The sequence below is a fragment of the Pygoscelis adeliae genome, unplaced genomic scaffold (assembly GCF_000699105.1).
Source record: "Pygoscelis adeliae isolate BGI_AS28 unplaced genomic scaffold, ASM69910v1 Scaffold71, whole genome shotgun sequence".
In the NCBI taxonomy this organism is placed as follows: domain Eukaryota; kingdom Metazoa; phylum Chordata; class Aves; order Sphenisciformes; family Spheniscidae; genus Pygoscelis; species Pygoscelis adeliae.
The window spans coordinates 5,014,728-5,039,584 of NW_008824356.1; the positions used below are offsets into that span (position 1 = coordinate 5,014,728).

General features: G+C 57.9%; 2 protein-coding genes across 2 annotated transcripts in view; one reads left to right on the top strand and one right to left on the bottom strand.

The window, feature by feature from the left end:
- The window catches only part of NPC2 (Niemann-Pick disease, type C2), a 2,764-nt gene extending 811 nt beyond the window's left edge, over positions 1 to 1,953 (top strand). The window contains exons 2-4 of the mRNA XM_009319480.1: positions 4 to 102; positions 348 to 520; positions 1,167 to 1,953. Coding sequence (XP_009317755.1) covers positions 4 to 102; positions 348 to 520; positions 1,167 to 1,253 — 359 coding nt within the window. The 3' untranslated portion in view covers positions 1,254 to 1,953. The remainder of the gene's footprint in view (positions 1 to 3; positions 103 to 347; positions 521 to 1,166) is intronic.
- Positions 1,954 to 2,642: 689 nt separating this feature from the next.
- Positions 2,643 to 24,857, bottom strand: part of LTBP2 (latent transforming growth factor beta binding protein 2) — a 67,848-nt gene continuing 45,633 nt past the window's right edge. The window contains exons 10-35 of the mRNA XM_009319482.1: positions 24,293 to 24,415; positions 23,627 to 23,791; positions 22,560 to 22,790; positions 21,969 to 21,991; positions 20,492 to 20,531; positions 19,989 to 20,081; positions 18,807 to 18,932; positions 18,484 to 18,612; positions 17,902 to 18,021; positions 16,830 to 16,949; positions 16,500 to 16,622; positions 16,175 to 16,300; positions 13,581 to 13,703; positions 13,142 to 13,267; positions 12,922 to 13,044; positions 12,561 to 12,692; positions 11,249 to 11,374; positions 10,323 to 10,466; positions 9,857 to 10,048; positions 9,654 to 9,734; positions 8,892 to 9,020; positions 8,531 to 8,671; positions 8,121 to 8,288; positions 7,252 to 7,527; positions 6,872 to 7,021; positions 2,643 to 3,546 (exon numbers count right to left, since the gene is read on the bottom strand). Coding sequence (XP_009317757.1) covers positions 3,380 to 3,546; positions 6,872 to 7,021; positions 7,252 to 7,527; positions 8,121 to 8,288; positions 8,531 to 8,671; positions 8,892 to 9,020; positions 9,654 to 9,734; positions 9,857 to 10,048; positions 10,323 to 10,466; positions 11,249 to 11,374; positions 12,561 to 12,692; positions 12,922 to 13,044; positions 13,142 to 13,267; positions 13,581 to 13,703; positions 16,175 to 16,300; positions 16,500 to 16,622; positions 16,830 to 16,949; positions 17,902 to 18,021; positions 18,484 to 18,612; positions 18,807 to 18,932; positions 19,989 to 20,081; positions 20,492 to 20,531; positions 21,969 to 21,991; positions 22,560 to 22,790; positions 23,627 to 23,791; positions 24,293 to 24,415 — 3,497 coding nt within the window. The 3' untranslated portion in view covers positions 2,643 to 3,379. The remainder of the gene's footprint in view (positions 3,547 to 6,871; positions 7,022 to 7,251; positions 7,528 to 8,120; positions 8,289 to 8,530; positions 8,672 to 8,891; positions 9,021 to 9,653; positions 9,735 to 9,856; positions 10,049 to 10,322; positions 10,467 to 11,248; positions 11,375 to 12,560; positions 12,693 to 12,921; positions 13,045 to 13,141; positions 13,268 to 13,580; positions 13,704 to 16,174; positions 16,301 to 16,499; positions 16,623 to 16,829; positions 16,950 to 17,901; positions 18,022 to 18,483; positions 18,613 to 18,806; positions 18,933 to 19,988; positions 20,082 to 20,491; positions 20,532 to 21,968; positions 21,992 to 22,559; positions 22,791 to 23,626; positions 23,792 to 24,292; positions 24,416 to 24,857) is intronic.

The following is a 24,857-nucleotide window of genomic DNA, read 5'->3' on the forward strand; positions in this document are numbered from 1 at the left end:
AAGACGGCAGCATCCAAGAGGTGAACGTGAGCCCCTGCCCCACGCAGCCCTGCCAGCTCCACAAGGGGACATCCTACAGCATCAACGTCACCTTCGCCAGCAGTAAGCATCACTTCCCCAGCTGGGGTGCAGGGGGGAGGTGATCACTTCTCTGTCGTGCTGCTTGGAGGGGAGTGGGGAAAGGTGGCTGGAGAGAGGTCTGTGTGGGAAGAAGCGTCCAGGGAGGAAGAATGTCACTTAATTGTGTTCTCGCGGCCTCTAGGTTATGTCAAGGGCAGGGGGGGAGCGTAAGGTAGAAATGTGTTCTCTGCTCCGGTGCCGTGCTCACACTTCTCCATGTTCTGCAGAGATCGAGAGTCAGGGCAGCAAAGCGAGGGTATACGGGGAGATGCTGCACGTGGACATACCCTTTCCCATTCCTGAGCCTGATGGATGCAAGTCTGGGATCCAGTGCCCCATTCAGAAGGGCCATTCCTACAGCTACCTGAATAAACTCCCTGTGAAGAGCGAGTACCCCAGTGTAAGTGAGCGGGCAGCTGGTCTGCTCCTCAGAGCTACCGTCCTTCCTGGGACAGTCCTGCCATCTGCCTTTAAGGAAGGACACCTTGTCCTGTGGTGGTGGGGAAGAGGTTAGAAGAGTCCTCAGACTATCTGGTGGCACTTCTGCTGTGAGTATGACTCTGTCTCAAGTTCCCACTTTGGGACAGACCCAGGAGAGGAAGCAGCCTGGCTCCAGCTGCTGAGAAGTGGCTTCAGGTGCCCAACTGTCTGCCTGTTCTGTACTGCGCTTGCATGTAGCCTCCCTGCAGAGCCCGCTGCATTCAGCCAAATGCTCCCAAACTGGGGGTGCTCAGCTCCAGGGTGCAGTTCGGCTGGGAGGCCGCAGGGTGTTTCCACTCTCTGCTTACTCGGAGAGTGGGGATCCAAGTGCAGCGTGTGGAGGTCTCCTGTGTCACGCAGCAGAACCATCTATCCATGTAAGATACTCCAGGAGCCACAGCATGAGCATGGCCCACCTACTGCAGCAGGGGCAATGCCCCAGCTCAGTCCTTTTTGCGCAGAGCCGCCGGGACCTCCTTGCTCCACACAAGTAACAACTCCCCACTGTGTCCTTGCCTTGCGGTTTCCTGAATACTCTCATTTCTCTCTGCTCTTCTCGCTTTCAGATTAAACTGATTGTGAAGTGGGAGCTGGTGGATGACCAGGACCAGATGTTGTTCTGCTGGAAGATACCAGTTCAGATCACCAGCTGAGGAGCCCTGCCATCAGGGCTTGGGGAGGGGAAAAACAGAAGACAACACAGGCCAAATTCTTTTATATAATAAGCATTTCTTACTGCTTCCTTCAGAGCTCTGCAGCCTCTGAGCAGCCAGTACTGTGTTCCTGCAAGGTCAGCTGTGGGCAGAGGGCTCTTACCCCATTTAGAGCCCCCTGGGGTGTTCTCACAGCAGCTCAAGGGGGAGCAGTGTCTGCTGCAGGAGTGACTGAGCATCATCCTCTGGCTGCTCTGTGGAGATGCTTTAGTTGTTTGAAATGGAGCTGTCTGTCCTCACAAAGGAATTTCTCTACAAATGAACCTGGCTAGTGTCTGAGCTGCTACCTGGTAACCTTTCAGTGCCTCTTCTAGAATGCTGGCAGCATCCACCCTCCTGCACTTCTCCTGCTCCGTCGCAACCGGGATGCCCTTGGGACCCGCGTTTGCCATCCATGCAGCGGAAGGAGAGGAGGCTTTCCCTGAGCTGGCGGCCTGCTCTGTCCTGGGCCCCTGCTCAAGCTGACAGGACTGCAGCTGGGAAAACTTCCTTTTTGTGGATGCAAAGCCAAATGGCATTCGGCGTCTCTGCAGGGATGATTCTTTCTCTAACCAGTGGTTTGCACTACTACTAACTTGGAGCTGCTGGGAGCTCCTGAACCTCTTTTTATAACTTTCCTTTTAATAAAGGCTAGACAAAATCTGTTTGTGTCTTCTGTGAGTGAAAAGGAGCAGGAGGAAAAGCAGAGTGGCTGGGCATCTTCTAGTTGGGGTTGGGCTGGTCTTATTTCTCAGCTGAAGGCATGGATGGAGGTTGATATGCTGGCCTGAGTGTGGGTGACCTGTGAGCAGCTGGGCATCGCTGCTGCTTGCTGCCAGGGTGTCCAGCTAGCAAAGTCTGGCTGTGCTCCTGCTTTGCTGGTCCTGTGCTGGCCCAAAATTGCGTAGAGGCTCCTTGAGGAGGCGGTGGTGTAGAACATGGCCTTGCTTGCTGCAGCGTAGGTAAAGGCTTTTCTAGTGAGGGCCCTGGGGCTTGAAAAGCAGCTCCCAGACCTGCCCAAGGGCTCTTGCCAGCTGCAGAAACCTTCACGCTTAAACCGCAGTCCCCTTGTGTGTGAACGAGGGGGGGTGTGAGCGGCCACAACCTCTGTGCTGTCTGGGTGCTGGAGTTGGCTCCTGCAGCTGGCGCTGGGCTGGGGAGATAAGCAAGTATTTGGCCTGGCAAGGGTCTCTGCTCTGGCTCAGGAGCAGGAGAAGGCTAGGTGCCAGCATGAGAGGGGTAAGAATTGGCTTAAGAGAGCAGGGTGGCCTTGCCAGGCTGGACCCACAGGGCGGACATGGCTCTGGTACCCCTTGGCAGAGGCAAGACAAGCACAGTTCTGACCAGCCCCAGTGTCTTGAGCCACAGGGGCCCAAAATAAATGTTTTATTTAACAACATGAGAGAAGTTTCCAGCAGACTTGGTTAAAAAAAAAAAAAAAGTCATCAACAACTTTACAGAAAGGAAGCTGGACCTGCCCCTCCCCGTCCCCCCGCCCAGCCAGTGTGGGGCACAAAGGCAAAGTGCGGGGCTAAGGGATGCGCCTGGGCTGGCTGCAGGGAGAGCTGGCCCTGGGGCCCTTCTGGCCTCTCCACCATGCCCCAAGGTTAAGCAGCAGCTTTAGAAAGCTGGGGTTGACTCCCCCCTCAAAGCTCTGGCCTGGGGGCTGGATGCTTCACGAGGAGCGGGGCCAACACCTGCGGTGTGGGTGAGGCTTGTCGCTAGGTCAGTGCAGCAGTGGTGGGGAGATGAACCCCCTTTCTCGGCATGGCGAGGGGGGGAGGCTGGGGCTGCGTGACAGGGGAAGGCGTCCCGTGAGCATCCACAGCACGGGGCGATGCGACGGGTGCTGGGGGCCGGGGTGGGCTCTGCTGCGGCAGGAGCAGGGGCTGGCAGGGCGAAGGGGGTGCAGAGGCTGGGAGCTCAGCCCTGGCCTGTAGAGAGAGGTGGCGGGGAAGTTGTGCGCTTTGGAGGGGGAGGAGCGAAGAGCCTTGAAGCACCCGCAGCCCTGGGGTGCCTTTCTCCGTGCTCGCAGGTCCCAGAGTCACACGCCGGAGGGGAGCACCCTCACCTCCGCTCCCCTAGAGCTACGCTGCTGCTGGGCTCTGGGCTGTCTGGGGCACACAGTGGTGGGGCTGGGCCAGGGCCACATAGCCCGGTGAGCAGTGGCAGCGGTAGGAGCCCTCCGTGTTCTCGCAGGTACCGTACCGGCACAGGGGCTCAGAGCCACCCACCTCCTCGCACTCGTTGATGTCTGCAAGGAAGAGAAGGACTGGGGGTGAGCTGGTGGCACAGTGAGCAGTCCCAGTCCACAGCCAACATCTCCTTGTGCCCCTGCCACCTCCCCAGCCCTCTCGCACAGGTGCCCCATGCCCCCTCCCAGCACCTCCAGGATGCCGAATGTGACCCCACCAGCCTCCCACACCCCTCAGCACATCCGCAGAGATCCCTTACTCCCCAAGGGTGTCATCCCCAGCATTTGGTATCCCCCAGCACAGGAGGGAGCCCTCCCCAGCAATGCACACCAGATAAGGACACCCCCCCATGCTCTGCAGCTGGTGGCACCCCTGGGTTAGCAGCTTCCTGCTCATAAGTTGTGCTAGCGTAAGATCTAGGAGAAAGGCTGCCTCCAGCCTTGGAAAACGCCCTTTCCAGATCTGACAAGGCCAAGGAGGCAGATGATGGTGGCCCTGAGAGGCCGATTATCACCTCCAGGACCAGAACACAGAGGGACCTCGCGCTGCGCAAACAAGGGCTTGTTTTATTAACCTGCAAACTGTGCCAAAGGGCTCACTTGGCCGGCTCGCCGCTGGGCTAGAGCGTGCACGTGAGCCCTACAGCAGCTGTCCCGCTGCGACGGGTCTGCTCTGCTAAATGCACTTCCCTGGACACCCTGCCTGAGCTACCCCAACTTGCGGTGGGGCCACCAGCTGGGCAGAGCATCCCTGTGTACCTCAGAGCCCTTGTTTGCAGCCACAGGACCTCCAGAGCCCAAATCCTCACCTGCCAAGGCAGGTCTGAGCCCTCTGAGCACAAACTCCAGCCTCACCCCCCACAGATCCAGTGGGAGTGGGGAGCAGCTGATGGGTTCAGCCAGCCACCCATGGGAGAGCAAAGGACCCAGGGAGGACTGTAGAGCCCTGCCACCCCGGGAACCTGAGGTTATCCCTAGCATAGGTGGAGGGGGCCATCTGGCAAAGAAAGGGAAGTGCAACCCCAAGGGAGGGAGGCTGGAAGCAAAACCTCCAGGTATGGTGGGAGGAAGCACAGCAGTCATGGGAGGAAGAAGGAGGAGAGGGGAAACGTGAGATGAGAGAGCTTGAGGAACAAGGCAGCCTTCGTACGCAGCCGAAGCAATGGTTGAACGGGCACTGCGGACTTGGACTAAACCTCAGGACCAGAACACTGCCATGGACGGGATGGGCTTGCTCAGAAGGCCAAGGAGGAGACGTTAGGCAGCACATCAAGGGAGATGTGCCCCACAGCCTGGGAAGTGGGGGGGAGGCAGCCTTGCTGGGGGCTCCAGGGAAAGGTAAAAGGGGGCAGAGCAGCCAGGCTGGTCTGGCTGTGGACCACCAAATCGAGAGAAGTAAAACAAGGCTACTTAGCCCAGAGGCACCCAAAAACCAGAAGCGGTAGAGTCGCACTAGCAGTGCACACCAAGTTCTGGAGCCTGCCCGCTCAGGCAGGGGCGGGGGCAGGCAGTGGGTCCTGCGGGGCGAGAACAAGCTATCCCCATAGGGAAGCAAGAGGGGAAGCACTGCAGCAGCCGCAGGAGTACTCTAAAGGCCTGAAGTCAGCAAGGTAAAAACATGGGGATGACTAAGCACCGCATAGGAGAACTGAAGGGAAAAAAAACCGAGACAGGCTCCAGTGTAAAATGCATGCTAGTTAGTCCAGGACACGAAAGGCAACAAGCACAGGCTGCATAAATATGTTAGCAGGAAACAATGGGGAATGTTGGTCTGGTCCTTATCGGTGGAGGAAACAAAAGCCAGCCGAGCTGGCTGGAGCAGCTTACGTGGGCTTTGTTCCAGCCATCATAAAAATGCTCGTGGTGACCAGACAGGGCGCAGACCATGTTTGAAGTATTTAAACTAGGGTGCAGGAGCACAGGGAGGGCAAGGCCCATACCATGATGGAGAGGTTCGACAATCAGATAGATAAAGCAGTTACATCCATATTGCTAAAGGCTTGCTGCAGCTCATCTTCACGTGATTAATGCTCCTGCAGTCCCTGAAAAGTTGGCAATTCTCTCTGAGATGTAGGATAAAGGAGGCCTCAGAGACCCAAGGAAGGGTAAATCTGGTAACTGTCTTCAAAAACAGAGAAGGGAGAGTCCAGAATTACAGACTGCTCACCCCCATTCCCTTAAGCAGACCAGGTTTGTGAGTGATTAGGTCATAACCCTCCAAAGGATATCAGGGTCATTAAATAGCTGGTGCAGATCTGTTAAGGCCTGATTACGTTAAGCCAATCTGGTTCCCTTCGCTGACCTGATAACTGGTGTGTCAGATAAGGGAGAAGCGGTGGATATGATGTGCCTTGGCCACAGTGAGGATTTCAACACACTCTCACATGACACACTCAAGCAGACTGAGAAAATACGGTCTAGATGAAACCGTGGCAATTGCACAATGGGCTGCAAAGCTGCACTCCAAAGATAATTAGCAATACCTGGCTGATACAATAAAAGCCATTTAAAGCACAGCCTGCGGGGGTCTGTCCTGACCCCAATGTTGTCATTAAGGTGGATGAAGGAAGAATCCCCATGATTATGAAATGTATGTGTGTGATGCCAGCACTCTGGGGGGGGGGCCCTAGGGTTCAGACTTATTCTGATCAAGCAGAGAAGCGGTCCAAAATCAACCAGACAAAATTCACTGAAGGCACGTGCAAAGCACTGTGGCCAAGGAAAGGGAAACAGAGTGCACAAATGCAGAAGGGGGAGTAATAACTCAGGCAGCCATTCTGCCCAGCAGCATTTGGGGAGGCAGAGGCCACGGGTTCTGTATGAAAAAGCTGCATGATTGTGTCATGCAATAAGGATGTTGGGAGCTGGATTAAGTGCCGTGCCTAAGGAAAAAGAGGGTCTTCATCTCCTCTGTTGAGTACCCGGGGCCTCAGCTGGCTTGGGGAGCTGCATGTGAAAAGGATGGAGACATGGTATAGGGATGTAGAGGAGATGCAGAGAGAGGCTTTAGAGACCGTGTCTCACAGGGCAGGGTGGAAAGTGAGGAATTTCACCAGGGCAGTGGTGAATGTAGAGGAAAGTAAGCAGGGATAGTGTAACAGTGGCTGGTGATGCACAAGAGTGTTATGCGAAGAAGGGAGCAGTCAGCTGCTCCCCGCGATGCCCTGAGGTGCCCTGATTTAGCTGCCAGCAGAAAGTGGCCGGCTGAACCTCCAGGACGGTCCTCCCAGCTCTGTGGGACGGAAGCACCAGGGAGCGCGGGGACTCCTCCAGCAGCTGTCCCGGCCAGCACCGCCAGAGACCGGCAGCCGCCAAGGGATGCCAGGGCCAGGCTGCCCACACAGCCCCAGCTGCAGCCCCTGGGCTGGCCCTGGCCGCCACGCACCCACGCAGGCCATGCGGGTCATGTCCAGCTGGAAGCCATCAAAGCAGTCGCAGGTGTAGCCCTCCCAGACGCGCACGCAGCGCCCGTTCTCACAGCCGTTGAGGATCCCACACTCCTCAGCCTGCAGCCCCTCAAAGCCCTCGTAGAGGCCTGGAAGGGTGGCAAGACGGTGTCAGAGCAGGGTGACCCTCCACCCAGCCATGGAGGGGACATCAGGTACATGGCAAGACGGCGCTGGTGAGGCCAGGACCGACTTAGAGCAGCCGGGAAAAGAGCTTGCTCCAAGCCTGGAGCATCCTGGCCGGGGTGGGAGCCACCAGGTAGTCCCCATGGACACAGGCTGGGTGGGAAAGCACCTCTCCGTGTCTCCCAGTACTCACCAGTTTGGCTGGGCAGGTAGCGGGGTGGGGACCGCCCTGGGCCATGGTGGAGAGGGCTGCCACGAAACTCACTGTTGGATTCCCTCCGAGGGAAACCAGCATCGGGGTTTCCGTACTCAGACTCCAGGTAGTTGTAGTAGGGACCCGTATCTGGGCTGGGAAGGCCATAGTGGGGGTCTTCCAAGCCTGGTCCATATTCATACCTAGGTCTTTCTCGGAGCTCAGCCCCTCTCTCGCTGTCTTCACTGGCCCCATTACACAGGAAAGCAAAATCGGCTGGAAGTGGTGAGAGAAAAGGAAGTGTCAGGGCAGCCTGGCTCAAGAGAGGTAGGTCTGCTATGGCTGGAGAGGCATCCACACCGGCCAGCTGAGCCAGGCCTGCATTCAATGGCCTCCAAAGCTGCAGCTCTGTAGTTTGCTGTCAGCACCCCATCTTTGAGAAGACCAGCTCCTGTCCAGGGCCGGCAAGTCCTTGAGCAGTGAGAACCCCAATTCCCAGTGTGCTCCCATCCCGGGCTGCCACTGCCTCACCTTTCCCAAGCTAAGCAGGAGCAGCAGGATGCACAGAGCAACTCTGCCCTCAGACACCTCGTACTCATTGCAAACCAGTTTCAGGTACATCCTACCCACTGGTGCAGCTCAGCCCTGGAGAAGTGGGGGATTCACCCACTTCTTGGGCTGGCTTTGGCAATGCAGACACCTGGAGAAGTGGGGGATTCACCCACTTCTTGGACTGGCTTTGGCAATGCAGACAACAAGAGGAGCCCTCAGTGCAGCCATACGCAGCCAGCCCTGCCCAGCACGACCGGCAGCAGCCCAGCCCGTCCCCACCTCTACCAGGGGATGCTTGCCCACGCCGCCCCACTCACCGGAGGACCTGTGCGGACAGAGCGCACAGTTCTGGCCCCAAGCTTCGCCAAGCCGGCAGCAGCACTCCGTGTATGTGGTCTGCTCGCCGTGCAGCAGGTCCTGGCAGATGTAGTCGGCAACGGTCTGCCAGCAGACGTCCAGGTGGATTTCGTACTCCTCCAACGCATCTGTGAGTGCCACGAGCAAAGGATGCCATCAAAATCATCCAGAAGAGTGCCACCCCCCCTTGTCCTGAAAGGGACAAACGTGTGCCCCAGCTCCTGCCCCCTGCCCTGGCTGCACACTGTGCTGGCACCGGCACCCCCTCAGCCCAGCACTGAGCCCCCACCCGCTGCTCCCTCCCGGGGGACCCAGCTGCGGGGCAGGATGCGTGGGGCGAAGGTGTGCTGCAGCGGGGGCTTGGGCTCACCTGCCCTGCTGGAGAGGTTCACACACCGGTTGCCGGTGGCATCCAGCACGAGAGGGAGGCTGCAGAAGCAGTGGTAGGAGCCGTCTGTGTTCAGACACTCACCGTTGATGCAGTACACTTCGTTCTGACACTCGTCCTGGTCTGCCCACGCACAAGGACAAAGCAATGTTTCAGGCTGGCAGACATGGGCAATGTGACCCTTTGCCTGCCACCTCCTCTTTCGTTCCCCGGGAGGGTCCCAGGAGCCTGTCACCCAGAGCTGGCCCTGTAGTGTGGGCAGCAAGGACAACTCTGGGCGCAGCAGCACAGCTGTCCCTCTGTGCATGGTGGGGGCCCCCGCTGCTCTTTGAGGCCATCTTACCAACACACTCAAGCCTGCTGGAGTCATAGAAGTAGCCTGTACGGCAGAAGCACTTGTAGCCAGGCACCGTGTTCAAACACTGTCCGTTGCGGCAGAACTCGGAGCCAAATATCTCACACTCGTCCATGTCTGAGAGAGGGATGGAGGGAGGGAGAGAGCATCTCAGGGAGCAGAGCCATGGAAGCAGGCAGGCTGGGTGCTGTGCCCGCAGAAAGTCAGCATGGCACCTTGGCCTGGATCACTGGCAGCAGGTCCCCGAGTGAGTCCCCTGGCCTCTCCCACCGGCCACATGCCTGGGAGCAGAAGGGGAAGCATCCACAGGCAGAGCAGGAGGAGGGATGACAGGGAACAGGATACTTTCACAAATAGGAAATTCACGTGTGTGTTTCTGGAAGGTGGAGAACACAACCTCCTGGAGGTGAAGTGCCAAAGACTGAGCCAGCCGGCCACTGGGAGATCTATCAGTAACTGGAAGGGTTGTGTCTTACTGGACCCCATCCCTGGTTCGAAATGGGCACAGGAGGTTTGCACCGAGAAAAGAGTCACTGCCAGCAGTTAGGCAGGACTGGAGGAAGGGGCACTTCCAGCTTGGTGATGCTGGAAATCTGGAATTTCTCTGGATGGAGGAAAGCAGCAGCAGGATGTTAGCATCCCCCACCACAGCCCCAGGGAGATATTTCTGTGGATGCATCTCCACGCAGGGCTTTGCACAGTGCCCTCTCTCTTCCCCCTGGAAGAAATGAGAGACAATGGTGCTAGTACCTGTGAAAGAAACTTTTCCTGAGAGCAGATCTTCCTGGGGAACATAGCCCTTCCCGAGAGGGCAGATCTCTTGGTACTCCACTGGCCAGGAGGCAGATGCCAAGGGGAGATGGGAAGAAAAGAAACAGCTCGTCAGTGCAACCAAGGTGGAGCTGGCGGGCAGAGCACTGGCCTTGCCTGGTGTGGTGGGGCCACAGTCCTACCTGTGCCCAGGACGGGGCAGGGGTAAGTCTCACAATTGTCACCCCAGGCTGCCCCCACAGTACAGCAGCACTCCTCCTTGGTGATGTTCTTGGCCAGGACGCTGTCACACAGGCGAACGTCATTGATGTGGTAGTAGCACTGCTTGCGCTCTGCGCTGTCAGAGAGGTGGGCTGCGTGTGTCTCGGGGCCCTCTAGAAGACAGCAGAGCAAGGATGGGATGGGGTCCTTGGCACCCCAGCACAGCATCCCACACCTAGGAGGTCCCAGAGCACACCCATCACTGGCAGCGTGGCCTTCCCAGGTCCCCACTTTCAGGCTCCTCAGCTCTCCCCAGACGAAAACTTGCCCATGCCTGCATGGCCTTGTACAGCTCTGGCAGCCCCTCAGCTTTATCTCACCCCAGCCAGGGCTACCACGCTCCTGCTCTAGCTGCCACCCGTGTTTCTGTCCTAGCTGCCTACTCACCCATGGCTGCTCGGGGCTGGCAGTGCCCTGCCTGTGTGTCATACTCCTCGTGGTCGCTGGGGCAGAGGCAGAGGAAGGATCCCTCCACATTCTCGCAGAGTGCAGTCCCGCACACGGCGACCATCAGCTCGCACTCATTCACATCTGCAAAGCAAGGGGCAGAGGTGGCAGCTGGAGCCCTGCCTCTGCATGGGCAGCCTGTGCATGGTCTGCAGCACGGGGTCACCCTTCAGCAGGGAGATGGAAGCTGCTAGGGACAGGCTGAGAGCCCTGTTCACACCATGGCTCAACACAAGTCTGGCAAGAGCTTCCTGCCCTGCTCTCAGTGGATTCAAGGAGCCTGAACTCCAGCTTGCAGTGAGTCACTGGATCACAGGATCATCCAGGTTTGAAGGGATTGCTGTAGGTCTCTAGTCCAACCCCCTGCTCAAAGCAGGGTCAGTTATGGGATCCCACCAGGCTGTTCAGGGCTTTATCTTGTTGGGTCTTTAAAACCTCCAAGGATGGCGACTGCACAGCCATCTTGGCCATCTGTTTCACTGCCTGCCTGTCTTCATGGTGAAAATGTTTTTCCTTATATTACACCCTGCCTGTTCTCTCCAGGCACCCATTAAAGTACCTCTCTAGCACCTTCAGTGCCTCCAGCCCCCAAGCACCTCCTTTCCACCCGCACGGAGAAGGGCTCCATGTTCACTGGGAGCCGCTCGCCTTTTCATAGGAGCCTGCTCCTTTGCAGTCCCAGGGATCTGCTGTGCTAAGGGGAGGAGTTTTGCCTCCACGAGCTGCCCGGTCCATGTCTGGGATTCTCCATGCATGGATGCAGCCCCCGTCCATGCCCCAGGAGCTGTCACACAGTGGGGACACCAGCCTGACATCTGCCGATGGCTCTCCCTCACTGACTGGCAGAGTGATCGCGGGAGACTCACCAACGCAGTAGTGCCCAGAGGGCGAGCTCTCATAGCCACGGTCGCAGAGGCAGCGGAAGGAGCCGTCTGAGTTCTCGCAGAAGCCGTGGCTCCCACACAGTGTCTCATTGGCACACTCATCTATGTCTGCAGCAGAGCGGAGAGCAGGAATTGCCCCAGACCCCACGTCTCCCAGTAGACCCCCCCCCGCCCAGGTCCTTCTGCTCTGACCCCAAGACCTGGGGATGGGGCAGGCATTCCCTTGATGTGAGGGACTGGGTCTGGCTGCCCCACTCACTCATGGGCTATGAGTGTGCATGTTAAGAGAAGCTTCCTGCAACATCCAGAGCTGCAGAGCATGGACAGAGCGACAGGAGCAGAGTGGGAATGGGAAATGGATGGGAAGCATGGGAGGTGGCTGGCAGGGGCGACTGAGGGTAGCACAGGTCCCTGCAGAGGTGTAAAGAGACACAGAGCCTACAGGCTCACATTGGCAGGAGATAGAAGGGTGCAACTGAAGTGTGTGGGGCAAGTGCAGACAGATCTAGGATGATACCCTCCTGCCCAGTTCTTCTTTACCTGGTCCTTCTCCAACTGCTATAGGGCCAGGGAGTAATCTCTGCCTTGCCCCAGCCCAGTGGGGTTGGACAGTCACAACTGGGTCCTCTGCCTATGCAGGGCAGGCTTACAGCCCTGCTGGCTGCATCCCACTCCCCTCCTACCACTGCATGGGGCATATTTCCCTGGAGCAGGCCGCGTGCCCACAGCCCACTGCTCCCAAGGCCAGGAGCAGCTCTACATGCTAAGTCTGAGTCCTGGCACAGCCCTGAGCACAGTGGCTGGCAGCAACTCCTCCTTGCTGCCCCTGAAGCCAGGGGGAGCCTCAAAAACTGCAAGAACCCCTTTGCTCTTTCCTCTTTGCTGAAGCCTGAACTCCAAACCCAGCCTCCCCAGCCTAGCACGTGGAGGTACTAGCAGCCTTTCCCCTCACCCAGCCCTGCCAGGCAGGTGACAGGCACAGGCAGCAGCCCCAGCAAGCACAGCTTACAGGGAGCTGTGGTCCAGCCCCAAGCCTGGAATGGCTGTAACCTGCCCAGGACTCTCCCTGAGCGGAAAGCAGCACAATGCGGTGTCTGTTCCAGATGCCAGGAAGAGAGAAGTCTAGACACAAGCAGGCAGCTCAGCCAAGAAAACAAACTCTCAGCATTATCTGCCTCTCCACCAGCCACATGCTTCCTCCTCCTCCTTCTCCCCCGCACCCCTGGCAGAAATGTCCCACAGCCACCCTGTCCCTGCCAGGAGGAGGGATAAGAACACCCAGGGCTGTACTCACCGATGCAGTCACCCAAGGGGGTCCAGTGGAAGCCGGGCTGGCAGCCCATGATACAGCGGTAGGAGCCCAGGCTGTTCTGGCACCGCCACGTGCCACAGATGGCATCCCCGTACTCTTTACATTCATCCACGTCTGCAGGGAGGAGGGCAAGGGGATGAGGATGGTCAGATGGGGACCCTGCTTGCTCACTGCAGCACCTGGGTCAAGTTCAGTTGGCCAGAGGCCCTGAGCCATTGCTAGTCCTCCTTACAAGTCACCAGCAACTTTGGGTGCTGGGAGCAGAACTGCCCTCCCCCCTGCACTGGCTGCATCCATCCCCCCAAATCCCAGGGGGCTGATCTACCCAGCGATGAGCTCTCACCCACGCAGTCATCAGTCTCCTGGGAGTGTTTGAACCCATTTTCACACAGACACCTGTAGGAGCCTTCTGTGTTCAGGCACTGGCCTTGTGAGCACCGGGACTTGTCTGCGCATTCATCCACATCTGCAAAATCAGGTCAAAATCGTCAGCCTGGATCTCACAGCAGAGGAGGGAGCAGAGGGCAGGACCCGAGGTATGTCCCTGCCATCCTCCAGCTCACCTTGGCAGCTGACTCCGCCAGCCATGTTTGAGAAGCCAGGAGCACAAATGCAGAAGTAGGATCCGTGACTGTTGAGACACTCGCCATTGGGGCTGCAGATCTCGCTGTTCAGGCACTCATTCACATCTGCAGAGGGAGCAAAGTCAGGGCCATACGCCCAGCTCTGGACGACATCCTTCACCTAAGCCACATGGATTCCCTCTCCCCAGTCTCTTACAGGCAGCCCTCACAGGGCTCCTGGCCCCTGGTTTTCTCGCCATGGAGACAGAGATCCTCCCTGTCCATGGTGATCCTGCATTTGGCTACAAACTTATGGATGTGCCATGCATGGTGGCATCACCTGCCTTGGCACTGGCATCCTCCCTGCTGAGAAAGAAGGGGGATCTATAGGGAGGCTGTATGTCCTGGACCCAGAGGGCTGCAGGGATGGGGTTCATACCTTTGCACACAGTGCCATTGATGAGCTCGAAGCCAGCCTGGCAGTGGCACTCGTAGGAGCCCGGGGTGTTCCTGCACTCTCCTCCCAGGCACTGAACAGCAGGGTCCTCACACTCATCCATATCTGCCAAGCAGAAGGGCACAGCGCAGAGTGAGGCCCCAGCTCTTGCAGCCACTGGAGAAGATCCCCACCCAGAGAAGCCATCACCCAGCCGTTGGACTGCAAGGTGGGTTTGAGTTGCCCTCCCAGACCATCCCGTCACAGTGAGATGAGGGCAGAGACTCCCTGTTACTCCTTCACTCCCCTCCATCATAGGGACTAGGATAAACTGGATCCCAGCACCAAGTCAGTGGTGCCCAGTGACAGGACCAGAGGCAATGGGCACAAACTGAAACATGGGAGGTCCCATCTGAACATCAGGAAACACTTTTTTACTGTGAGGGTTACTGAGCACTGGCACAGACTGCCTGAAGAGGTTGAGGAGTCTCCCTCCTTGGAGATACTCAAAAGCCATCTGGACATGGTCCTGGGCAACCAGCTCTAGGTGGCCCTGCTTGAGCAGGGGGGTTGGACAAGATGATCTCCAGAGGTCCCTTCCAATCTCAGCCATTCTGTGATTCTGTGAGCACAGGGATACTGCTAACCCCAGTGTCCACCTCCAGCAGAGCTCTGCACTGGGCACCACAACCACCAAGAGGCCAGCACAGAGCCACAGAGCCACAGTTGCTGACAAACCCTCTCTTCAGCCAAATGCACAGAGCAAACATCAGGAAAGTAACCCAGCACCAGCCATACCTTCTGCGGCTCTGCTTTCCTACCTGCCAGCCTTGCCTACAACGTCCTTCTCCTGGCAAAGCTGGCCGGAGGCCTACATCAGCTCTTACCCAGCTGCAGAGCTCCCCACAAACCCTCTCCAACACAACTCCCCCAGGCCTTGGCCAGAGCCTGCTCGCACTCTGAGGGTTTTGCTCACAGCAGAGGAGAGAGGGGTGCCTTCACGCTAACAGAGGGCTGCAACATGCCAGCAGACTGCCAGCAGACTGCCTGCAGGCCCATGAGGTAGGGGGAAGGATGCTGCTCATCAGAAGGATGGGCTGGTGCGCAGGCAGCAGAAGGCGTGCTAGTGGAGAAGGTCCTGCTGCACTCTTTTCCCCTGCCAGGAGCTAAAGCCCTGAGACTAGCAGCTCCTGAGGGCAGGGCAGGGCCCTTCTCTTCCCCTTTGCAGAGCACTGAGCACGCCACAGGCATAGATGAGCATCGCTCCCTACCGCCTCGGGGCAGGATTCCCAGTTGTTCAATCTCAAAGGGTTGCAAGTAGCAATATTCTTGAATCCTTCTGGAGATGAACCATAACCTAGTTTACTTATCACAAAACTATCACAAAACCCTTATCATTTTTCAAATATGAAACCCAGATCCACAGCCAAGGCCACCAGCCAAGGCAGGGAAGAACGTGCCATCCTGCCATTGGGTCGGTGTGACCCAAACAGTATCGAACCCTGATAAGGTGCCCTCGTGACACGACTGGGGCAAGGTGGCTGAGAAGGGGCTCACATGGAGTCTTGGGAAAGGGGGAGGGCAGACAGAAGGGATCAAACCATGGTTCTTCCACTGCACCCAAAAATCAGATGGAAAATAAGCTCATTTCACGCTGGCTTTCTCAGACACCAAAACAGAGGAGAAGAGAGGGAGGAAAGCCTCCCTCTCTTTCCCCATTGGAGGCCCCCATGCAGGGGGGTCTTCTGAGAGTCACATCAAAGGCAATATCTTCTGTTTGCCAGCTATGTGCAGGCTGCAGAGCTCTGCAGTGCTCCAGAGAGAAATTTGCAGCACATGGCTGATCTTTAAACAAATACCTTTGCCAGCTCTGCCCCCTCCCTTCCCTTGCCCCAAACAGGAAATTTGCATCAAGCCATCTCAAGCCCAGTATGTCCCCTGGGGGCAGCCACCAGGGGGGAGTTTCCCTGCCTGTGCTGGGGTAGTCAGGCTGTAAGGCTGGGATGGGGCGCTCTCATGTCTGAGCAAAGCATCCAACACAGATCCATGCTGGTGTTAACTCTCTGCCATGCATACCTGGCACAGCAGAGCCCTTGAACTACTCTTTCCTTTTTAAACATGTCCAAGTTACATTAGGGGCTGGGGAAAAAAGATGAACCCTGGGTGCCCACAGTCGCTCCACTGGCTGTGGACCCAAGGTTTCTCCCTGTGTTGAGGACCTACATTCAGGGCACATGCTTCCAGGCATGCAGTTCTGAACTGAACCACACACAGCTCATCTCTGCCCATGTTTCCAGGTTCCTGTACTTCTCTGGCCTTTGTCAGCATCCCCCAGTTCACCATTAGTCCAGGAGTCTCATCAATGAGTCCTTGCCCCCCATCCCTTTCCTGGGTGAGGAAGATCACCTTCCCGCTGCTCTAGGTGACATCTGCTTGCAGCCCCCACCCCCCGCTATCTGCTGATCAGAGAGCTAAAGAGCTGGAGAAGGATCCTGAGGATAAAGAAGTCTCTGGGCCCCACAAATAACGCAGCTATGGCAGTCTATCTTCCCTCATTCCCTCCAGCACCCGCTCCTCTGTCCCTGGGAAAGGGATACCTTCACACGTGCTGCCATCTCTGGACACAGCGTAGCCAGCGTCACAAGCCATGCAGGAGTAGGAGCCCTCGGTGTTGAGGCAGAGTCCGGAGGGACAGGCAGCCTGGGCAGTGCACTCGTCGATGTCTGCATAAGCACACAAGGGAGAGCAGGATCAGTGGGAAGGATGCGGAGGAACCATGACCAGGGGGCAGATGTGTTGAGGGAACCAGCCTACATGGTGGCCAGGACTCAGGCAGAGCCAAGTGCTCAGGAAGAGCCCAGGGAAACCTCTGGACTGGGTGCATGACACTTCAGAGGGTCTGGACTCACGGCTCCCCAGTACCTTGGCAGCTCTTCCCGTCAGGTGCTACCTTGTAGCCCCGGTAGCAGGAACAGTGGAAGGAGCCATCCAGGTTGACACACCGCCCGTGAGCACAGGTCCCCTCCGCAAGACACTCGTCCACATCTGCGTGACACAGCAGAGAGCAATATGGAATGGGAGAGTGCTCAGGGCCACCTCTGCCACCCAAATTGCGAGGGCACTGTGCCCTGGCCACACAGGCTGGCTGCCCATGGGTGGAGCGTGCTGCCCATGCCCCTGCTCCTTTTGAGACTTGCAGGGAGCACTGCCACGGGGTGAGGGTGCCGCCCAGAGACAGCCCACGTTCCTCACCAACACATCTCCCGTTCCTGGGCCGGTAGCCATCCCCACAGCTGACACACTTGTAGGAGCCTAGCGTATTGACACACTTCCCATGGGGGCAAGGGCTGGGATCCACGCACTCATTGATATCTGCCAAGAAAAACACTCCTTTCAGGCCCCCAAAGGCGAACAGTGCAGCCTTCTCCAGTATGTCCCCTCCAGCTGGATCTTCAGAGTCCCCCTCCGGGGGACAGCGATGCCCAAGAGGAGGTGAGATGAGTTCGCCAGGGCTTGAGCAACACTTCTTATAGTCCACTTATCACTCAGGATCCTACACCCACACCTGAGGGCTAACATAATCCAGCAGCGAAACCTGCTGCCACAGGATGTTGCCAAGGCCAGGAATGTGCATGGGCAGAGAAAGGGATCAGAGAACATCTGTGCAGGGCTGTTTCATCAGGGGCTTTCATAACTATGATTAGGATGCAGCCTCCAGCTCAGGAAGTCCTTAAGGCAAGTGCTTTCTGGAGGCCGTGCGGGGGGAGCAGCATTCTGTGCATGCCCTGTTTCCCGTACTGCCTCCTAAAATAGTCTTCCACTCTCTGTTGGAGACGAGCTACTGAGAGAAGGGGATCTTTGATCAGGCACATCGTATGTTCACAAGGTCGAATGGTCTGAAGGGCCCAGGTCGCACCACGTGAGCGGGATGCTGTGGGGACAGGTGGCCTGAGTCTCTGCAGCCTGCTCTCCCTGCAGTCCACTTGCCAGCATGAGGGTCTGATGACGGAGTCAAGCTGGCACGAAAATGCATGGGCATCTCCTCCCAGAATAGGAAGCCAGCATGGGCTGGTCGTGGAGGATGTCCTTGGGGAGTTGGGAGAGGATCTCATAAGAACTCCCCTCTCCCAGCCCAGGAAAGCCTGTCCCTCCTGCAGGCAGAGGAGAGGACAGGCAGCCCTCAGGGGCAGCACAGGGCAGACACACATGGGGGGGGGTCCTTCCTCCCTTCCAGGGGGATACATGGAGTGGTGAGAAAAGGAGGTGTTCAGCCCTGCACAGAGTGGGTTGGAGGGGCAGGGGAACAGGGAGCAGCAAGCTTCACCTTCACATTGTCCTCTGGGGCCCATGGCAAAGCCCTCCTTGCACTCGCAGCGGTAGGAGCCGGGAGTGTTGATGCATTGCTGTCCCCGGCAGGTAGAGGGCTGCTCACATTCATCTCGATCTGGCAACACACAGGGAGACAGTCCTGAAGTCTTCCCCCTCCAGCATGGGGAAGGCTGGGCGCAGGAGAGATGCTGCTCCACCTGCAGCAGGCTCTGCCCAGGGGACCCATGCCGGGGCTCTCCTTCATCCCCCATCTGTCCTTACACCCGCCTTTGCCATGAAGCAGCGATCAGGGCTGGCATCACAGGCTCCTGCCCAGATCTTCATGGGCAAGGTCCTGTCCCTGAGTGAGCAGGAGAGGGTGATCTCCATGGATCAGGCTGTCTGTGGGCAGGCCTGCGGGGAGGGAGGGTGTGCAGGTGTGCATGGGTGTGTGCAGGTGTGTGCAGGCATGCATGCGTGTGTGTGCACTGTGTGCATGAGTCCATGTGTGTGTGCATGTGCATGAGAGGGCGCGAGGGCGAGAGACTGGGGAGACCCTGGGGACGTGGCAGCCCTGTGCCAGGCAGACACCACTTACCCTGACAGGTCTGCTTGCCCTCCGAGACAGCCAGGGTGTACCCAGAGTAGCAGAGGCACAAATAGGAGCCCACGCTGTTAATGCAGCGACCTTTTCCAGCACAAGGATCTTTCAGGCACTCGTCTTCATCTGTGCCCAGGCAAGGAAGGAAGACAGGCAGTCACCACAGCAGCTGTCTGCCGGCCCCCTACCAGCCTCCTGCCAGCCCCGTGGTGCAGCGGGTGGGCAGGGGCTCAGCAGAGCTCCCATAAAACCTTCCCCCAGGAGCCTGAAGGACCAAACGGCCTATCGAGGCCCAGCAGGCAGAGGAGATGCCAACCTACCGATGCAGCGAAGGTGGCTGGGGTCCAACGTGTAGCCGGGGTGGCACAAGCAGCTGTATCCCTCCGGGGTGAGCACGCAAGCACCGGCTCCACAGGAGAAGGGTGAAGAGGCACAGCTGCTGATCACTGGGAGAACAGAGCATGGGGTTGGGGGCAGCAGTCCAGGGTCTACCTTGTGTCCCCAGCACCACGCTGGGGAGGCTGCTTTTTCCCTTCTTGGAGAGAGGTGGAGCAGGCTCAGCTTGCTCCTCTACGTCTTCAGGCAGCCAGTGCCCGTAGGGCTGCAGAGAGGACATGGCAGACCCTACCACTTCATCTGGCCTGAGCCCAGCTGGGACACCCCAGTCCCCTGCACTGCTCACCTGTGCCCCAGCCCCACAAAAGGGCAGTGAGGAAGCCGACCATCCCCACACCTTGGAGGAGGGCTGTCAGCAGAGCCTGGCACCTGCAAGGGGCCTCCTTTTGGGGTGACAGCAGGGCTGCCCCCCCACCGCCCTGCTAAGCGGGGCACAGGCAGCAGTGGGGGGGTAGCAGGGCACCGCACACCCCTCGGCACTGAGCCGGCCGGGGGGGGCAGCCCAACCCCAAACAAAAGGCTATTGAGGAAGACGCATTCCTCAGCAAGGTGCCTCCGCCAGGCCTGCTCCCCAAGGTGCTCCAGCCCCCGGCGGAGGGCAGGGGCCACGCTCCCAGACACTTGAGCAACCCTGGAACAACAGCGCCCTTGTTTCCGGCACAGTAAACAAGCCGCCCCGGGAGCCACATGCCTCCCCTTGTGCTCCCACTTCCCGATGAGTCAGCTCACGCAGCGGGGGGAATGGGGCCAAAGCCACCGGAGCAGGCGCGTGATCCCCCTCACCCAGCAGCCACCACTGCACCATGCAAATGAGCTACAGGCAGGGAAGGATCCAGAGAGCCAAACACTTTGCTCCCTGTATGGGATCGCTCTCATGCCTCCCCACGGCCAGTCGGCTTTCCCTGGCTGGCAGCAGCCGGGGCCAGGCTGGGACAACAGCCCAGGGTGGTAGGGCAGGGACTTTTCTTTGGGAAATCAAGTGAGGCATGTGGGAAGACAAGCAGGCTGCGGAAGGGAGAGAGCCCCTGGGCAGAGCTTAGGACATAATTTCCCCATAGCACTAGGCAGAGAGAGGAGGGAAGTCTCCAAGAGCAGTGGACACACACCCGAGCCCTGCACTGGCATCTGTGTTGGAGCAGCAGCATCCCAGGTGGTGGTGGGGCCAGGCTGGGGAGGACCACGCCAGGATTCCTCTTCTTCTGTTGAGGAAGAAGAAGAGAGGTGAGGTGCAGCCCCCGATGCCAGGCAGAGGTGCAGACCCAAGGTTTACCCATGCTGGGTGTCCCTGCACTCACAGCCCTGAGAGAGCACATGGGAAGGGGCCGCAGGGTGGCTGCAGCAACTTCATCATGTTGTTATTTAACAGTCTCCTCCACTTCGCTGGAGAGCCACCACCTCCCCGCATCCCTACAGCCCCACATCAGCCACCGCAGTGTGGCGGGGGTCCCCCATGCTGCCCCACAGCCAGCCCAGCTGGGAGCCCGTCCTGCCCAGCACCAGGGGCTGCCGTGCAGAGGAGGCAGCTCCTAACTTCCCCGCTCTCCTCCCTCCTCACTGCCCCATCCTTTTCCCCACAGCTGCCCTGACCTCCTGCTAGCCGGGTGCTCACCTCTGCGTGTGGCGGGCTCTGCGGTGGCATCAGCAGCACCCTGAGGGACAGAAACATAGGACTGCCTCTATCCACATGCATGTAGCTGGGATGCACCATCCCTGAGACATTTTCCCACCAACCTCCTGGCTCCTCTTGCTCCCTGAGGCACTGTGCTGGGAGGAGAAGCTGCCATGGCTGGGTGCAGCTGGAAGGGCCACTCTGTCCTGAGCACATTGTCCTGAGCAAAACACAGCTCCTGGCCATGCCCAGGGGGCTACCTGCAGAGGGCTTATGCCAGCACACCATGTGGGTGAGACCCAGGGCACTGCCACGGGGCAAACATTTCTGCAAGGCGGACAGGAAGAGCAGTCGGGCACGGTAAATACTGCCACCGTCACTGGCGGCTCTGGAGGGCTGAGGACAGCCACTGCTTCGACCTGCCTCAGAGCGCTACCTACTAGAAGGGTGCTTGGTGCTCAGTGTTCTTTCTCAGCATCCCCTCCTGGCAAACCCATGGCTGCCAAAGGAGATGTTGGAGCACAACCTGGGTCTCCGCTCCAAGGAACTTTCCGCAACAGATGAAGAAAACAGGTGGCTGAGCAACAAAAGTCCCAGCCTAGCTCTGCTTCAAATTTGGAAGCTTTGGTTCAAATTTCTGCCCTGTCTTGAGATTTCTCACATGTTCTTGGGCAAGTCATTTCATGTCTATGAAGCAGTGATAATGGCAGTGCTGTCCCCTCTCTCAGAGGGGCTGCAAGTACATTCTGAGGGCTGGGCTGCTATAGCAAGTGGGGCACAGAGATGGTCAGGAGAGATATGCCCAACCTCTACTGACAGCAGGGATCAAGAGACACACATTTTTCAAGTGAGATTCATAATAAAGAAACCCAGCCCTGGGAGAGCCTGGCAAAGAATCGGTCCCCAGGCTGCTGCCATCAGACAGGGTGAATTCACACAGCCAGTGTGGGAGACCCCCACTCCGACTGCTCCAGTGGGGTTTCTGCTGCGCCCAAGCCAACACAGGGAGACCTGCTTGCGGGCTGGGCTTAAACATGACACTGGGCTCTGTGAGAGGAGTGGTCCTCAAGCTGTCTGCAGTGGTTTCCCTTCCCCTGCTGCCTGCCCAGGCCCGCAGCCAGGCCAGGCTGACAGCAGCCTGGGCTCCTACCCCAGCCCCAGTGAATGCCAGCTGGAGTCAACACTGACCATGAACTAGTGCAGCAGAGCTCCTAGCTCCTGTTGGTTTGAGCTAATGGCCTCTTAGCAAGGGCTGAGCAGGCACATGCCACAGTGCCTTCAGCCATGGCAACTCAGCCAGGGTGGGTAGGGTTTGCAGTTTGTATGCTGTTCCCTCCTCCAGCAGCCACTTGCTCTCTTTAGTGCTCTCTCTGGCCACATTTCACACCTCCCTGACACCTATTTGTATGACATCCCCCTTCCTGCCCATCAAGCTACCATGGATGCACCCAGATGTAGCAAGACAAACCTTACTCACCTGCGCAGGAGGAGAAACTTCACCTGGAAAGTGAAACAGTGCATGGTGAGTAGAGACAAGGCTGGCAGGCATCTTCAAACCCTGGCTGCCCTAACTTCACCCCACCTCTAAGACACTGCTGCTCAGTCCCTCACGCTCCTCCACAGGAGCTTGTTCCCAAAGCCAAGACACCGAGACTCCTCTCCTGGCACTGCACAGACCCCAGGAGCTTCTGCTCCAGCAGGTGCTGGCACAAGCAGTCAGTCACACTTCCCTACAGCTGGGCTGGACAAAAGCCCAAGGACTGCAGTACCAGGGCTGCCACACAGACCTGAGGTCCTGGTGGAGACAGCCTGGCCAGCCAGCACCAACTGCAAAGATGGGGTCACAGGAGCCTGAAACACTCGACCTCCTCTCCAAAGGCTTGAAGATGTTGTGTCTCATGCCCCAGGAACACCAGTAGGGCTGAAGAACATCTTGCATATTCATACAGATGTAGAAAGCCCTTATCAGCTAGAAGTCCATCCACGGGGGCATGGCAGGACCTAGGAATTTGCCCACCCTTGCTAGGGGCCCAGATGGAGCAGCTTTAACAAGTAGACCCCACACTACCCTCTCCTGCCGAAGTGCCAGGTTGGGGGAATGCCTCCAGGACGCTCCCACGCAGGCTGTCCTGCAGTTGCTGTCTCCTTGCTGCCCAGTCCAATGTCCAGTTGCTGCTCTCCCCTTGCTCTTCCAAGCTGAGGGGCAGCTCTTCTGCCTCTGCCTTCCTCATCGACAGGCGGATATCAGAGCTGGAGTAGGTGTAGCCATGTCCTGCTGGGCAAATCTCCTTGAAGGCTTCTGTGAGGGAAAATCAAATCAAAGCTTTAGAGGGCAGTGGTTGGAAGGAAGAGGCTGGTGCAGGGATCACCTGGCTTACCGCACCCAGACATGATGGTGGGACAAGTGGAAGAAAGGAGTGAAGACGGACAGGCATGTATGTGAATGCAGGTACCAGTTTCTCCCATCTTATAATTTTCTGGAGATTTGTAAGGGTTAAATCCTTATAGAAACACATCTGGGCTGCAGTGGGTGGATGCTTTGAGCAGAAGGAATCTGCTCACAGGGCAGGGTGGGTTTCTAACAGGCACTGGCTGGTACTCCCAGACACCAAAAACTAAATCCCTCCCCTGGGTCAGTACTGCTAGGAAGGGATCATGCCACAGGAAGGTCCAAGCTGAGCAAGGGAGCAGATAAAAGTGAACCCCTGGTACCTCGGCACTGAGCGCTTTGCACATCACTCAGGATGCTCTGCACAAACACCTGAAGTCTTTTCCCAGCCCTGAGGATTTTGGTGCTTTCCCCTCCACCCTACCCCATGCTGAGATATGCCAAACTCATCCTCACCTGGCTTTCATCCCAGCAGAAGATGTACGAGAGACAAAAGGACTGTCGAGCAAAGCCAGGCACAGACATGGCTGTGCTCTCCCTCTGGTACAGAGTGGTTTCCCATCAGGGATTTCTCTGTCTTCCCAGTATTATCCAGGTCTGCTCCCTGGGCTGCTGTACCCATCTCATAGGCCAGCATTTGCATCGCTCAGCTCTGGCTCCTGCAATCGTCTGCGTGGTGGCAAGTTCAGGCAAGCCCAAGCCCCAGTCTAACCAGAGCAGGCAAAGCCAAAGCGGGCACGTCTCACCTGAGCCAGGCATGGGGCACTCCTCACAGTTCTTCCCCCAGCCCTTGCCAACGCGACTGCAGCAGCAGATCTGCTGGGTGATGTGGTGGGAGAGGGGGAAGGAGCACATGCCTCCGGCTGCTGAGCGGTAACATAGCCCCTGCTCCATCGACACCGCTTTGTCCGCTGAAACACAATGGTAGGGTCAGTGCCGGAGGTCAAACTCTACGCTCACCAGACAAATGAGGACACTCAGCCTCTCCCCCTCGGGCCTTTCTTTGCCCATGCCTCCCAGTCTGTCCCGAGGGCTGCCCCACCCTCTCCCCAGAACACCCCCCAGCTTTCAGCCATCGGGCCATCCCCACAGTAGCGCCAGCCCCAAGCAAACCCAGCTCTTGTGGGAGCTCTCTCAACCCGTGAGGCTGTGTCCTCTGCTGCTGCACTGCAGCCATGTCCCCTCTGGGCTCCGCAGTGAACAGCAGCAGCGGCCATGAGATGTCCATGGGGAAGAATGGTGGATGAAGAGGGCCTGAGGCATGGGGTCCCATCCTGCACACAAGCGCAGCACAGCATAGCAGGCACTCAGCCACACTTGCAAGAGGCATGAAGCACGCTGCAGCCTCCACTCAGCTGTGGGGTCCTGCTCAGGCCCCTTTCCCAAATTGAGGGGTTCCCTGGAGCACTTACAGATGCAATGGCTACGGGACGGGTCCAGCATGGTGCCAGGCTTGCAGGTGCAGCGGAAGCTGCCACGGGTGTTCACACACTCGGCGTCTTTGCACAGGCCCTGCATCAAGCACTCGTTGATATCTATGAGAAGGAGAGAGCCTGGTGAGATGTGGGGAAGCTGAGGGTGAACTGAATCCCCTACCCAGTGCCTCCCATTCAAATGCCACAGACTGAGGGGGTCTCAGCCGGGCTGGTGTCTGAGGCAGCCTCTGCACTGAGCAGCATGGTGGGGACCTCCACGGTGACAGCAGTCCTACATCTGTGGCACAGAGATCGCTCGCTGCAGCTTCAGGGATGGCTCGCGAATGACTCCTCTGCTCTGTGGTCCTCGTGGAAAACAGATGCGGCCCCTCCAGCGAGCCGCCCCAGCAGGGTCACTCTTACAGCCATCATGGTTATTGTTTGCAAGCCTGTTTGGAGACTCCTGTCCTCTCACCTGACCCCTGGTCCTGCTCATATGGAGCCATCATCCACAGAGGATCCTGGCTGAGAAAATCAGTACCAGCATGCAGGGAGGGCAGTG